Below are 12,697 nucleotides of genomic sequence, written 5' to 3'. Positions count from 1 at the left end.
TTTTGAGAGCAATGTTTAGCTGTAAATTACACTGTGTGTGTGTTTACATGGCTGTCATGTTGGAAACATCAGCAAATCAGCGGAGCACAGCAGGTGCTCCGAGGGTTTGATTAGTCATCGGTAATTATCCAGAAATAACAGGCCGATGAATTAGGCGATTGACCAATCAGAATCAAGCATTCAACCAAGCTGTGTAATAAGTATTATGTAAGGTAGTATACTTTGTATTCTAAGTAATAAGTCATAAAATATAATTACTTTTTTAAAGACTAATATGTGATAAGTAACGTATTACTCTCCTGAGTAATATTGCCCGACACTGATGATCACAGATGTTGGGCAACTGGGATGGCATAAGCTGTCCGGTAACACAGCCATTCTTTGAGCCACAAGGGTTTGCGACCAAGCTCAAATCTTTTAGAGAAAATTTCCATGGATGTAGTGTTGGCTCCTAAAAACGGGATTCTGTTGAGACCCCCCCGGAGACGTGATGCTCTAGAAGGGAGCGTCCTCAGGGGGGTCCGAGCCAAAAGGGTTTCCTGGTTGGACCCAAGGATATGTAAAGAACCAGAGAAAAGATATATCACTCTCTTGGTCCGGCAATTCCGTCTGGAACATTTGTCTGCGCTCTTCAGACACTGGGAGGCAAACTGGAGTCGAAAGTTGGATGCTATGGTGTAGATTAGAAGGTCTGTACTCTCATTCTTTACATATCCTTGGTAGGACCCACAAGTATGTCATACCTTCATAATATGTATTGTAGAGCCTTGGGAGAGTACGAGCACCGTGTGTTGGATGGGACCTTTTATAGCTAAGGAATTCTGGGAAATGCAGTCTTTTGGAATTCCCAGCTGAGTGGAATCATCGTAGCTTTGCTGTCAATCATTTGTTCATGATGGAACCAATGGATGTCTCCTCTTCCCTGCTTCCCTGGGATTCCATTTGGGGCGGAGTCAGCTGATGATTGACAGCCAAGGGTTTCTGTACTCATTCCCCACCCACTGTGACACGTTTTAGGCATTCCATCCAATCATTGGACAGATATAGTCGTATCCTCCTCCTCCTCCAATCAAAGCTGCTGAATCCTGCCGCATGTTTTTATTTCCTTTGAAGCCCCGCATCTGCTAAGAGCTTTAACCAATGAGAGTTTGAATGCGTAGAGAGGTTGAGGTTAACCGAAACAACAATAACAATTGACACAAAACAACGACTATAACCATTCAGAATTTATAATATTTTTTTTCTCATTCTTCTGTTTGAAGTCTGGCTAACCGACGTTAACTGTGATTTTTTTTTTACTAACTTCCATTCAACCGACAAGATGCAAATAACATTCTAATAATCAAACCTAATGAATGCAAACAATCAATAATCAAACACCAAACCGTAACAGCATGAAGCAAATCGATGGACAATCACTCTGTGAAACACATTCACACAATATTTTGTATTTAAAAAGTTTTCACCTGATGAACCTTTTGAAGACATAACATAACTTTGATGAGATTCCCAGTATCATGTAGAAATCAAATGTTTAGCTATTTAAACTAGATTGTGCCACACATCGAGTGCTGTAAAGTATGTGTATATGTCTTCCAAAATAGACGTCTGGTACATGTAGTACAGTATTAGCTATGTAGTGTATAAATATATGTTCTGCTGTATATGTATTTAACCACTTGAACCCCTCGCAACTACTATTCTGGGGCATTTCAAAATAGGCGAGAACTTATCGAATAGGTGACGATTCGCCAAAACATAGCAGATCGTCAACCTCGCAACCTCACTTACAAATCTCTTCGGCGAAGACATTTGGTGTCAAGGGAAATATTTAGATTCTTAAAACTGTGTGCCACGCTGCGAGCTTGTACATCTGCTTTTCTGCTACTTTTTGGACATTTTAGGAAAATCTTGAAAGTGTTGAATAATTTTAAATTAGGAAAACGTGCGACAACTACTGATTCGGAAGACATTTAGTAGATTCTGCCTCGGGTCCTAATGGCTTAAGCCACTGGGGTGCCCCAGTGAGTCAAGGGTTCACGTGGTTACTTACACTGCAAGTCTTATAGCACAAATACATACAAGTGTAAATGGTACAAGTTGTAGCTTGACAGCCTATAGAGACGGATGCTTCGATAGCCTAACGGTCCTCACATTGCTGTTGTGCGTGTACTTGTTGCCTGTATGCTAACGTGTGTGTGTGACCGCTACCAGGCCAAGTGTTACCTTGCCGCGTACCTGGCGAAGTGGGAGATCCCGGGTACCCCGGTCTACCGGGACGACCAGGTAAAGCTCAGCACGCATCGACTGGAATTGGTTACTTGAGATTTAGCTGGGATTTGTGTTCGTTTGCTTTTGTAATAATGTGATCTGAATAGTATTTCGTCCTAATCTCCAGTGTACAGATAAAGAAGAGAAGACTCCTGACCATTGTTCATTCATCATTGTGATGCTTTGAGTTGATTCAAATTATTTAAAACAATATGCTGTAAATCATAATATTAAAGGTGCTATATCACTTAGAGCAGTGGTTCCCAGACTTTTAAGCTCAAAACCCAAAATAGACATTTTAATATCTCCCCGGGACCCAAACTAGTGAAACTATCTACAAGCTCTGTTGTGAGCTATTCTGCTTGTGAGCTAAATCTGCTATTTTCACTACTTATTATTTTTTTATTTTCATATTTTCCGTCTTTTTGTTATGGAATTCCTTTGAATTCCAAACCACGCTGTTTGGGAACCAGGGACTTACAGCGACTTTAGGCACAAAAAGAGGAATGGCATTGAAAACGTTACTTTGAACACGGTACGTTTGGTATCCCTTTGTGAACCTCAATGCCAACTCGACCTGCGAAGAACAATACCTTACAGTAATGTACAGTATATCCCATTGTCAAATAAATTAGTTCAAATACTTTTACAATTGCATGTAAAGAGTAAAGACTGCAGTTGGAAGCCCTTCCACCCTCCTGTCTGTTTGCAAGTTAAACTTTTCTGTCCTTGTTCAAAGGTCCTAAGGGTAAGGATGGATTGCCAGGAAATGCTGGCCGACATGGCTTCAACGGTGCCAAGGGAGAGAGGGGAGACGGTGGGTTTGGAGGACAGCCAGGACCATCAGGTAAACACATGGCTCTCTAGGAAGAGCAGCACATGAACCCAGACGTTTTTATTTCCAGGAAGGTAGAGCCAGACCAATGTAAACAAATCTTAGTGCTTTTCTGGGTATCTCAATCCTCTTAGCAGACCTTGTATTGAACTGTGCTTTCCTCGAACTGTGCTTATTCTACAAACTGTTAATAACATAATCAATCAATCAATCTAACCACAACTTAATCACGTGGCTCACTAGGTAGAGCCAGAGCCTTCTATTAGAGAGTTGCACCACCTCCGTTCACTTCATCGGGCCAGGTCTTGGACATAGCCTTTTATTGACGAATAGTGACAAAGCCCTGAACCGGACGTTTACGGAATGCACTGGAGTCTGATGAGCATTTGTCACTATTTCGAATTACATGAATCACGCGACCGGTGCTTGGCGTTTTCTGCCCCCCTCATTGACGCAACTCTCTTTTGTAAAATGTTTTAAATTAGATAAATAGATTTTTTCTTAATAAAATATTAAATAGATTAATATTTAAAATAACCTCACATTTAAAATAAATCCATCCCCTGAAGGTTTCCCTGGACCCAGAGGAGATCCTGGTGGTCCAGGTCTTCCGGGACCAGGCTTCGACGGTGCCAGGGGAAAGGACGGTCTTCCGGGACGGCCGGGAGGCAAGGGCCTGCCTGGAGATGTGCACGGTGCTGCACCAGGGAGACCTGGCCAGGACGGGCTGCCAGGGGCCCCTGGAGACAAGGGACAACCCGGGAACCCAGGAGGTCCCGGAGGGCCCGGTGAGTGAATGGAAAATATTTGTAAAAGTATCAGTACTGCAATATAGAAATACCAGAAGTAAGTATGTCTGGAATTCAAAATATACTTGAGTAAAAGTACAAAAGTATTGGCATCATAATGTACTTAAAGTACCAAAGGTAAAAGTAGGCTACTCATTGTGCAGAATGTCTCATTTCAAGTTTTCAAATGTATAAAAAGATTTTGAAAATAACACAGGTTTCTGTAGCCTATGTTTTGTAATAATAATCTAAATCTATAAAGTAACTAGTAGTCCTAACTATAGGAGATGTAGTAGAAGTAAAAGTAATGATTTGTAATACTCAAGTAAAGTACAAATACCTCAAAACTGTACTTAACCCATTTTGGGCGGGAACCCCTTTTGGTGTTAGCATTATGCTATGCTTTAGCTATTTTTGAAAAATTGAAGAACCACTGACATAGAAACATAGCTTTTCCAGAAAACTGTCAGGATGTAGAAGACAAGAAGTACAGTAGTACTTACGGTAATAAAATGCACCTAGTTGCTTTCCACCACTGTATATCTCACTTGTCCTCGTCTCCCCGTCTCTCGCCAGGTCTGGAAGGGCGTTCGGGTTTCAACGGGCTGAAGGGAGAGCGCGGTGTGGACGGCGGTCCCGGCGGTCCCGGTGGTCCGGGAGCACCCGCGGAGGACGGCGGCGGACTGCCCGGACATCGCGGTCTTCCCGGTAACAGGGGTCTGAGCGGATCGCCAGGTGAGGACATTCAATTCCACAGTCATGGAAAATAACGACTAGTCTAGGATTATGGTATTGAACTGCTATTTTGAACGGCGATTCCCAAACGTTTTAGCCCGTGACCCAAAACAGAATCATTGAATTTTGGTTTAATTCATGGGAATGTTTTCAAATACTATTTCTGAAAATCCAAACTTCGGAAACCAAAAAATACGGGGACCCATAACAATGTGTCTGCGATAAATAAATGGGTCCAGACCCAATGGTTGGGAACCAGTGCATTCTAGATGTACTGTATGGTATATGGGACAATACTTATTGTATATAACACTATGGAACGTGGTCCAATCGTGGTGTAGATGGACTTTAGAACATTGTAGATCTATGATTCAATGGGATTCTAATATATAGAACATGATGGAATTATGTTACATAATCACTGTGGAACATGATATCATTATTGTATATACAGTATAGGCCTGCCAACTACGGAACATGATATAATTATTGTGTATATAACTACTATTTATTTATGTAACCACTATGTAATGAGTATGAATGGAATATTCTATGATTATGTTGTACTGCTGTATTATAACTAATCACTGTTGGTTCAGCCTCGGTTCAGTTTATTTTCAGATTTTGGACAAGAAAATACATGTGCAGTATGTGCAGCAGTGCAATTTATAATACATTTGATTTGGTGCCACGGTGTCATAATCTCAAGCAAGCCTATGCTCGTCTGAATATAGAGAGACATCTTCATGGTTTTGTTTTTATATATTGAAGATATATATATTGAAACTTGAATTGTTCAATTTCCAAATATACAGTAGGCATCCACCAAGACCTAGATCCCCCCCCTATAGCCACCCACCACCCCTTTCATTCATCTTGTTTGTTGGTACATTTCTCACTCGATTCTCTCTTTCCCCATCCTCCACCCCCCCCCCCCCTATTTGAAACACAATGGTTACATATTTCTTTACAAAGTTCATCATCTCGTCTCCCTCCTCCTCCTCCTCCTCTCCTTGTCCTCTCTCATCTCCTTTCCTACACTCACCACTGTCCTCAACCTGTACCATCTCATCCCTCCATCATTCTTCTCTTGTTGGTGTTCGTTCGGTCACTCGGTAGGCTGCCAAGGTGAGGTATTCTCTCTCTCCCACCCCCCCGCTCCATACCTTTGCTTCCATCCCTTCCATCCTCTCCAAGCAAACATACCAAACCGCCCTAACTGTCGCCCTCAACCCTTAAGCCCCCAAAGCACCTGACTGCGCTCTCATCTTGTAGTGTACGACGACGTACACTGCAAAACAAAAACACATGTCCATCATAACAAGTCAGTTAATCTTTGTGTTTGATTCTGAAGGTTTGTCCGCCCAACCGGTTGAGTTAATTTGGTATGTGCTTCTGAGTTGGCTTGTGTTGATGAATCGAGTGACAATGAAACAAGCAGATTGACTTGCCTTCATTTTCTCACTCTATGGGCTTCACTTATGGTACTTAAATTCAAGTGACTCATGATTAAAGTCACTTGAGTTCAAAATCAAGTGAAGTTCGCTGCTTTTGAGGCCGCATTGACAGATCTTCTACTTGTTCTATGGCAAGATTTTCAGACCTAAAGCAAAATTAAAGGACTTGTTAGGATGAACATTTTGCCCTGTATTTCAGCGCCTCTCAATCCAACTTGAGAGAGTCAGAACTGAAGCAAAGAACATACTCCCAAATATGCGTGACGTTTTGGTCACTATTTGGTTTGATATTGCAGCCGGCACTAACCTGTAGCTGTTTGTGTGTTGGAGCCTAAAACATGACGTTAAACCAGTGGTGGAATGTAACTAAGTACATATACTCAAGTAATGTACTCAAGTATAATTTAGAGGTTATTTTACTTTACTTGAGTATTTTTTTTCAATACTTTATACAAACTACATGTCAGCAGCTTTGGTTCTGTAAGTATACCTGATGCCAATACTTTAACTTTTACTCAAGTAATATACAGGACTTTTACTTGTAACAGAGTATTGTACAATACGGTATTGCTACTTTTACTAAAGAAAAACAAGTACTTCTTCCACCACTGAAGCTAACATATGCTAGGTGTGTGTGTGTAACGCAGTAACTCCAATAAGCTTGTGTGAACTTAATGCTCCTGACATGAACTCAACTTAACAATGTAATCAGCTAGTCATGGCTAGTTTGGTTCAATACAAATTTGAATTGTTATTTTACAATGAAGCGTTTGTTGAAATATGAAATATGTGTTGTTCCAAACTAGACAGTTAAATGTGATCCTTTAAGAGTAAAAAGGCATATAGATTATTTCAGGAAACCAGTGACTTTAGGCTTTGTAGGTACAGTATGTGCAATTAAACCAAGCTAATGCATTCTGGAATTGCACTTGATTTTTGTCTAGTTATGGTTATCTTACTTAATCTTGTTATGAATCAGGCACTATACGTAACACTTTATTTTTTTAACAATCTTAGGCAATTCAAATGTATATACATTTTTCATGAATTCATTAATATATTTTCTTGATCTTGAATTGCCCTTAAATTTAATTCAAATTTAATTATTTTGGATATTATAGCATTGTCAGACATGTCATGATGAATGTATTAAGCTTCTTCCTAATCTATGTGCAATTGCAGCCAAAGGCTTCACTCACACCTTCACATCTAGCATACAACATTGTTGCATGTTAGATGTAAACAAAGGGTAAGTGTCATGGCCGCCCCAATGCATTTCCAATGGAAGTCACATGGTTTGACACAACATTTGTGTTGTACGGCTTTCGGCTGTGTTCCGACTGCCCCCCCTCCCCCTCATACAACAAAAATGTTGTGTCAAACCATGTGACTCCCATTGGAAATGCATTGCGAGCTTGCATCAGTCAACAAGTCTCATGCATCAGCTATACAACAATCTGTTGTGCAGGTGTGAGTGAAGCCTAACTCGTAACAATGTAATCATCCCAGAGCATTTACATTGTTGTTTTCTCAATTGCCATAAACTGTGTTTGTGTGTTAAGACAAACTTAATTTCTTTATATACAGTTTTGGTGTATTTTGCCAATTGTTAATATTAATAAACACTTGATATGCTGTATGTATAATATTTGTGTGAAAGGTAAGTTGTAAATAACAATAACAAAGGAAAGGAGATATGTTTGCGTTACATGTATAGATTTCTTTACAAGTTTCTTTCTTTGAATATTCAGTTGTTCAATTCAATATTCAATTTAGAATTGAGACAGATTTAGAATAATAGATGTGTATATATTTCTGTATTTACTCCTTGTTATGTTATCCAAACGATTAGGATTTAGATTTATATGGAAAATCACACCTTGTACGTTTTTTCTTATTTTCTTCTTGTTTCTTTGTTGTTGTTGTTGTTTTACAGTAGTTGAAACTCAAAACTAAAGGTTCTAACTGCATCTGTTTGTCTCTCCATCCATCCATCCATCCATCCACCCACCCATCCAGGTTTCCCTGGTAGGAAGGGAGAGAGAGGTGACCCAGGTTTCTCTGGGCCTGCCGGTATGAAGGGCACCCCGGGACACTCTGGTACCCCTGGCGGACCGGGACCCTCAGGGCCACAGGGTCCCCCAGGACGCGCAACCAGAGACGGCATCCCGGGAGCACCAGGACTAAAAGGTGAGGTGGACCTACTCTGTGTTCTGGTGTTGGTATCAAGCCCCCAGAGAGGTGGACCTACTCTGTCTGTGTTCTGGTGTTGGTATCAAGCCCCCAGAGAGGTGGACCTACTCTGTCTGTGTTCTGGTGTTGGTATCAAGCCCCCAGAGAGGTGGACCTACTCTGTCTGTGTTCTGGTGTTGGTATCAAGCCCCCAGAGAGGTGGACCTACTCTGTCTGTGTTCTGGTGTTGGTATCAAGCCCCCAGAGAGGTGGACCTACTCTGTCTGTGTTCTGGTGTTGGTATCAAGCCCCCAGAGAGGTGGACCTACTCTGTGTTCTGGTGTTGGTATCAAGCCCCCAGAGAGGTGGACCTACTCTGTGTTCTGGTGTTGGTATCAAGCCCCCAGAGAGGTGGACCTACTCTGTCTGTGTTCTGGTGTTGGTATCAAGCCCCCAGAGAGGTGGACCTACTCTGTCTGTGTTCTGGTGTTGGTATCAAGCCCCCAGAGTGGCAGCTTGTGAAACGTTGAAGCCGCGCTACTGGCCAAAGCTGGAACTGCGGACGGGCGCACAGCTGGTGTTTAACACGGAGTGCTCGTTCATGAATCCACTCAGGTGCGTTAGCACTTTGGACACCAAATTGTTTGTGTCCAAATCGAGATAATGTATGGGTATGGGTCCTTCAAACACCACTGAGCAACTTCTATTGAAATAAATAGTGGTGGGTGGGGCTGTCCGTCCCATGGCCTCTAGTAGTTTATATAAGTATATATAAGGACTGTCTTTTGTGTGTGCATTAAGACCTGATGCCGATTCTACGAAATGTCTTTTTTTTCCCTGAAAAACATATGTTTCTATACCAGTGGTTTTCAAACCTTTTCATATCAAGGATTAATTCAGTCAGACAACTCTGAATGTAGCGACACGCGTCAGCACAGCAGGAGGGAAGCCAGGAATGAGCAGGTAGGCAGAGAGGTTTATAGCTGATCTGATCAGGCAGAGAGTGCATGGGACTATAGTCACCTGATCAGATAGGTGCACTCTTGAGTTGTCTGCCTGAACTGTGCATCATGTATTTCATTTGACTGCCGACCCCCATGTGAATTTTTTTTGTTCCAAGGACCCCCAGAAGCAAAGAAAACGTTTGCTATGAAAGAATGCATATTCAAACAAAGATTTGCACACATTTTCATGATTAAATATTGTTTTGCAGATCTACAAGCTCATCAAGCACCAAGTGCCACGCTATGAGCTTGTATATCTGCTCTTTTTCAATAGCTAAAGTATAAAATAATGGTTAAAGTGGTTTAAAGCGTAGGTGACACACACAGATGCATTCCATGTCTTAATGGCTTAATTTCCCACCCTTCAGGAGAGCGAGGTTTCCCAGGCGTGGTGGGATTCCCTGGTCTGCCCGGCAACGCCGGTACCCCCGGCCGTTCCGGTGGGAAGGGTCTTCCCGGGGGTTCCGGATTCGACGGAGAGCCCGGAAGTCATGGATATCCCGGAGCTAAAGGTTGGAAAATAAGAGTCTGAATAATGACTCTTTTTTTATGTGAAAAAGTGAATAGATTTTCCATGAGGAGTTGTGTGATTTGATGCTGATCTGATGAAGGGTTTGCTCATATTTCCAATTTCCAATACTTTTATTTCTACTCTTACTTTTACGCCACTACAATCATTTGAAACCCATAGTTAATAGTTACTTTGTGGATTTTGATCCGGCTATTTGAAAATTGTCTATCTGAGTTAGATCTGCTATTTTCTAAAGATTTGTATACGTACCGTATGAAAACTTGTGAAATGGGACATTCTGCATAATGAATACTTTTGGCACGCTAAGTACTTTTTGATATACCTGTAACAGCGTATTTCTATGTTGCAGTATTGATACTTTTTGTACTTTTTGTACACCACTGAATGTATTGCTACTCAATCCTGATCATTGTTGGTGTGTTATTGACATACTGTGCCTGTGGACCTGTCCTCCAGGTGATCGAGGTTACCCAGGTCTTCCAGGTGTGCCCTCTCAGCCTCCACACTCTCACTTTGTGGAGAAGGGAGACCCCGGCTACCCTGGAGGTAGCGGACTGCCCGGCTTCCCCGGACCAAGAGGTGAGCTAAAAAATAAAATAAAAGCTATCTACAAATAAACTAGAAAGTGATTCAACTAGCAATTGCAAATTAGTCAGGGAATATTATCAAAAAAATGTCCAATCTGTGAATACATTCCTTATCAATACATTTCTTCACCAACGATTGAAATTCAGTTTCCCATAGGCGAAAAACACTCCTTGGCCTAAAAACACATTTGGAAAAGTGGCATCGCCGTTGCAAAACAAATGCGGATTCAGAATCATGAAAACCCCCTAGGTTGACCCGTCACATGCTACTTAAAGCAGAATGTAAATGTGTGTACATTTTGCCTGAATATAGGTTGTTAATGGTACCCTAACGGTCAGCAGATCCCCTAGGCCTAGGGAAACTGAATGTCAATCTTTATGAGATGTGTTACTAGACACCTTTACAAACACATTGGTGAAGAATTTATTCCCAGATTTTGTATTTTGTATTCTCCTGACTGCATGTGGTTGCCTCTTGCAATACATTTTACCAGACTTTATATCATATGAAGATGCTGATATCATACATCATAATAATGGAATAATGGAATTCCCCATAGACCCGCATGACGTTAGAAGTTGCTCTAAATGTACTAAAGTTACTCAAATATATTTATAATAAACACTGGGGATGTTATTGTGTCCTCCGAATAATTTCCAATAACTTCCAATTTGTCTTGTGTCACTGCCACGATGATTTGAACTGTGAACATCTAGCGTTCTAGCGTTTTTTGTGGAACGGTCGGGATCTGTAGTCGTGGTTACGGTCCCATAGCACGGATGGACGCGGTGGGTGGAAATCACAGGTATTGCGGACTAGTTGAAATAAAAACCTCCCTTGCCTTGTGCGTGTGGTCGTTACTCAGGTGACAAAGGGTTCCCTGGCACTCCCGGGCGTCAGGGTCTGCCCGGACTTCCTGGTTTTGGTGAGCAGAATAAAGGACTGCCCGGACAGCCTGGCTTCCCAGGGACCCCCGGTAGTCCAGGCTACCCAGGACCTAAAGGAGAGGCAGGCATCATGGGCTTCCCTGGTCTGTCTGGACCTAGGGTAAGAGCACGCAGGCATACACACACACACACACACACACACACACACTGCCCTCCACACCCTCCTATCAAACATCAGGCTCTTGAGCTCTACAGTGTTGTTAGCTAAGCTGTTGCACCACAGTACGTCTACGTCGTAGGTGGTGCACTTCTTTCCCCTTGGGGTTGGACACATGCAGTATTTACTTATTTCTTTTTTACGTGTTTTCTCATCGTTTCTTTTCCATACAGTAGCAAATGACTGAAAACATTTTTTTTATCAATTCTCTTACAAAGATCCTGTATTTTCTTGATTTAAATCGATTTGAATTCTCACCAGCTCAAAACTATTTTAATACATTTGCAATAAATCGTTACATGCCAAAATTTCAGAGATTTCAAGATTTTAGTCTACTAAATCTTATAGTAGTACTAAAATGTATTTTTGGCAGGCCATGATGGCGTCGCAATGCCCGATTTATACTTGGCCCTGTGCCGAAAATAACAGATATACAAGCTCACACACAAATGGGTCTCGTTCACACTAAACACGTTTAACTTCTAAATGCTTTCGCTAGGGTGATGACGGAGGAGATGGTTTCCCGGGCAGCCCTGGAGAAAATGGTATACCTGGTGGCAAAGGTGAGTGGAAACGTACACGCACGCACGCACAGAATAACATGGCATCTATTAGGTTTTATTCACTCATCCATGATCCATCCATGCATTTGTTTCCCCAGGTGGTAGAGGAGAGTCGTTTTCGTATCCTGGAGGTCCGGGAGCTAAAGGAGCGGCAGGGGACCCTGGCCACCCAGGTAAAGTTTGCAGCATACTTCAAAAGTCTTACTTTTTATTTATTTTTAATTTTTTCCCCCAGCTTGCTGAAACCAAACAAGTCTCTTGGAGGATGAAATTCTTATACTTGTTATAATCAATTAGATTTTTTGATCACTGCACAGCTTAGAGTTGATTATCCCGCTTACATATGACCACTTACCAACGATTAAAATGTAAGGTTTATTCATATTTTGTGGCAATGTGCTCTTTAAATATAAAGTATGCTTTGGGACTGTCTTTATGAATAAACATGACCTTACTTCTCCAACAAGAAGCCGTGGTAATGACCTAGAAACAAGTACCACTAATCAACTTTATTTTATACAGTACATGTCATGGTTTACATTAAGTGAAATTGTACAGATGCAGTGTTAATTTTGAAAGGAATGTTTTATTTAGTTTTAGTCTTTTAAACTAGTCATAGTTTTAGTCATCATAGCTTAGTTTTTATTT

The 12,697-nt window shown here is 41.5% G+C and overlaps 1 protein-coding gene across 2 annotated transcripts in view; it reads left to right on the top strand.

The window, feature by feature from the left end:
- The window catches only part of col4a6 (collagen, type IV, alpha 6), a 161,025-nt gene that overhangs the window by 136,968 nt on the left and 11,360 nt on the right, over window positions 1-12,697 (top strand). For both annotated transcript variants that reach the window (XM_080792688.1, XM_080792687.1), the window contains 10 exons: window positions 2,215-2,286; window positions 3,011-3,118; window positions 3,676-3,894; window positions 4,471-4,629; window positions 8,106-8,276; window positions 9,631-9,774; window positions 10,251-10,373; window positions 11,248-11,429; window positions 11,986-12,049; window positions 12,148-12,222. In XM_080792688.1, the coding sequence (XP_080648814.1) occupies window positions 2,215-2,286; window positions 3,011-3,118; window positions 3,676-3,894; window positions 4,471-4,629; window positions 8,106-8,276; window positions 9,631-9,774; window positions 10,251-10,373; window positions 11,248-11,429; window positions 11,986-12,049; window positions 12,148-12,222 (1,317 nt within the window). The remainder of the gene's footprint in view (window positions 1-2,214; window positions 2,287-3,010; window positions 3,119-3,675; window positions 3,895-4,470; window positions 4,630-8,105; window positions 8,277-9,630; window positions 9,775-10,250; window positions 10,374-11,247; window positions 11,430-11,985; window positions 12,050-12,147; window positions 12,223-12,697) is intronic.

This window comes from Protomyctophum bolini (genome assembly GCF_963924005.1).
Source record: "Protomyctophum bolini genome assembly, chromosome: 20".
Lineage (NCBI taxonomy): Eukaryota > Metazoa > Chordata > Actinopteri > Myctophiformes > Myctophidae > Protomyctophum > Protomyctophum bolini.
This window is presented reverse-complemented; position numbering and strand designations above follow the sequence as displayed.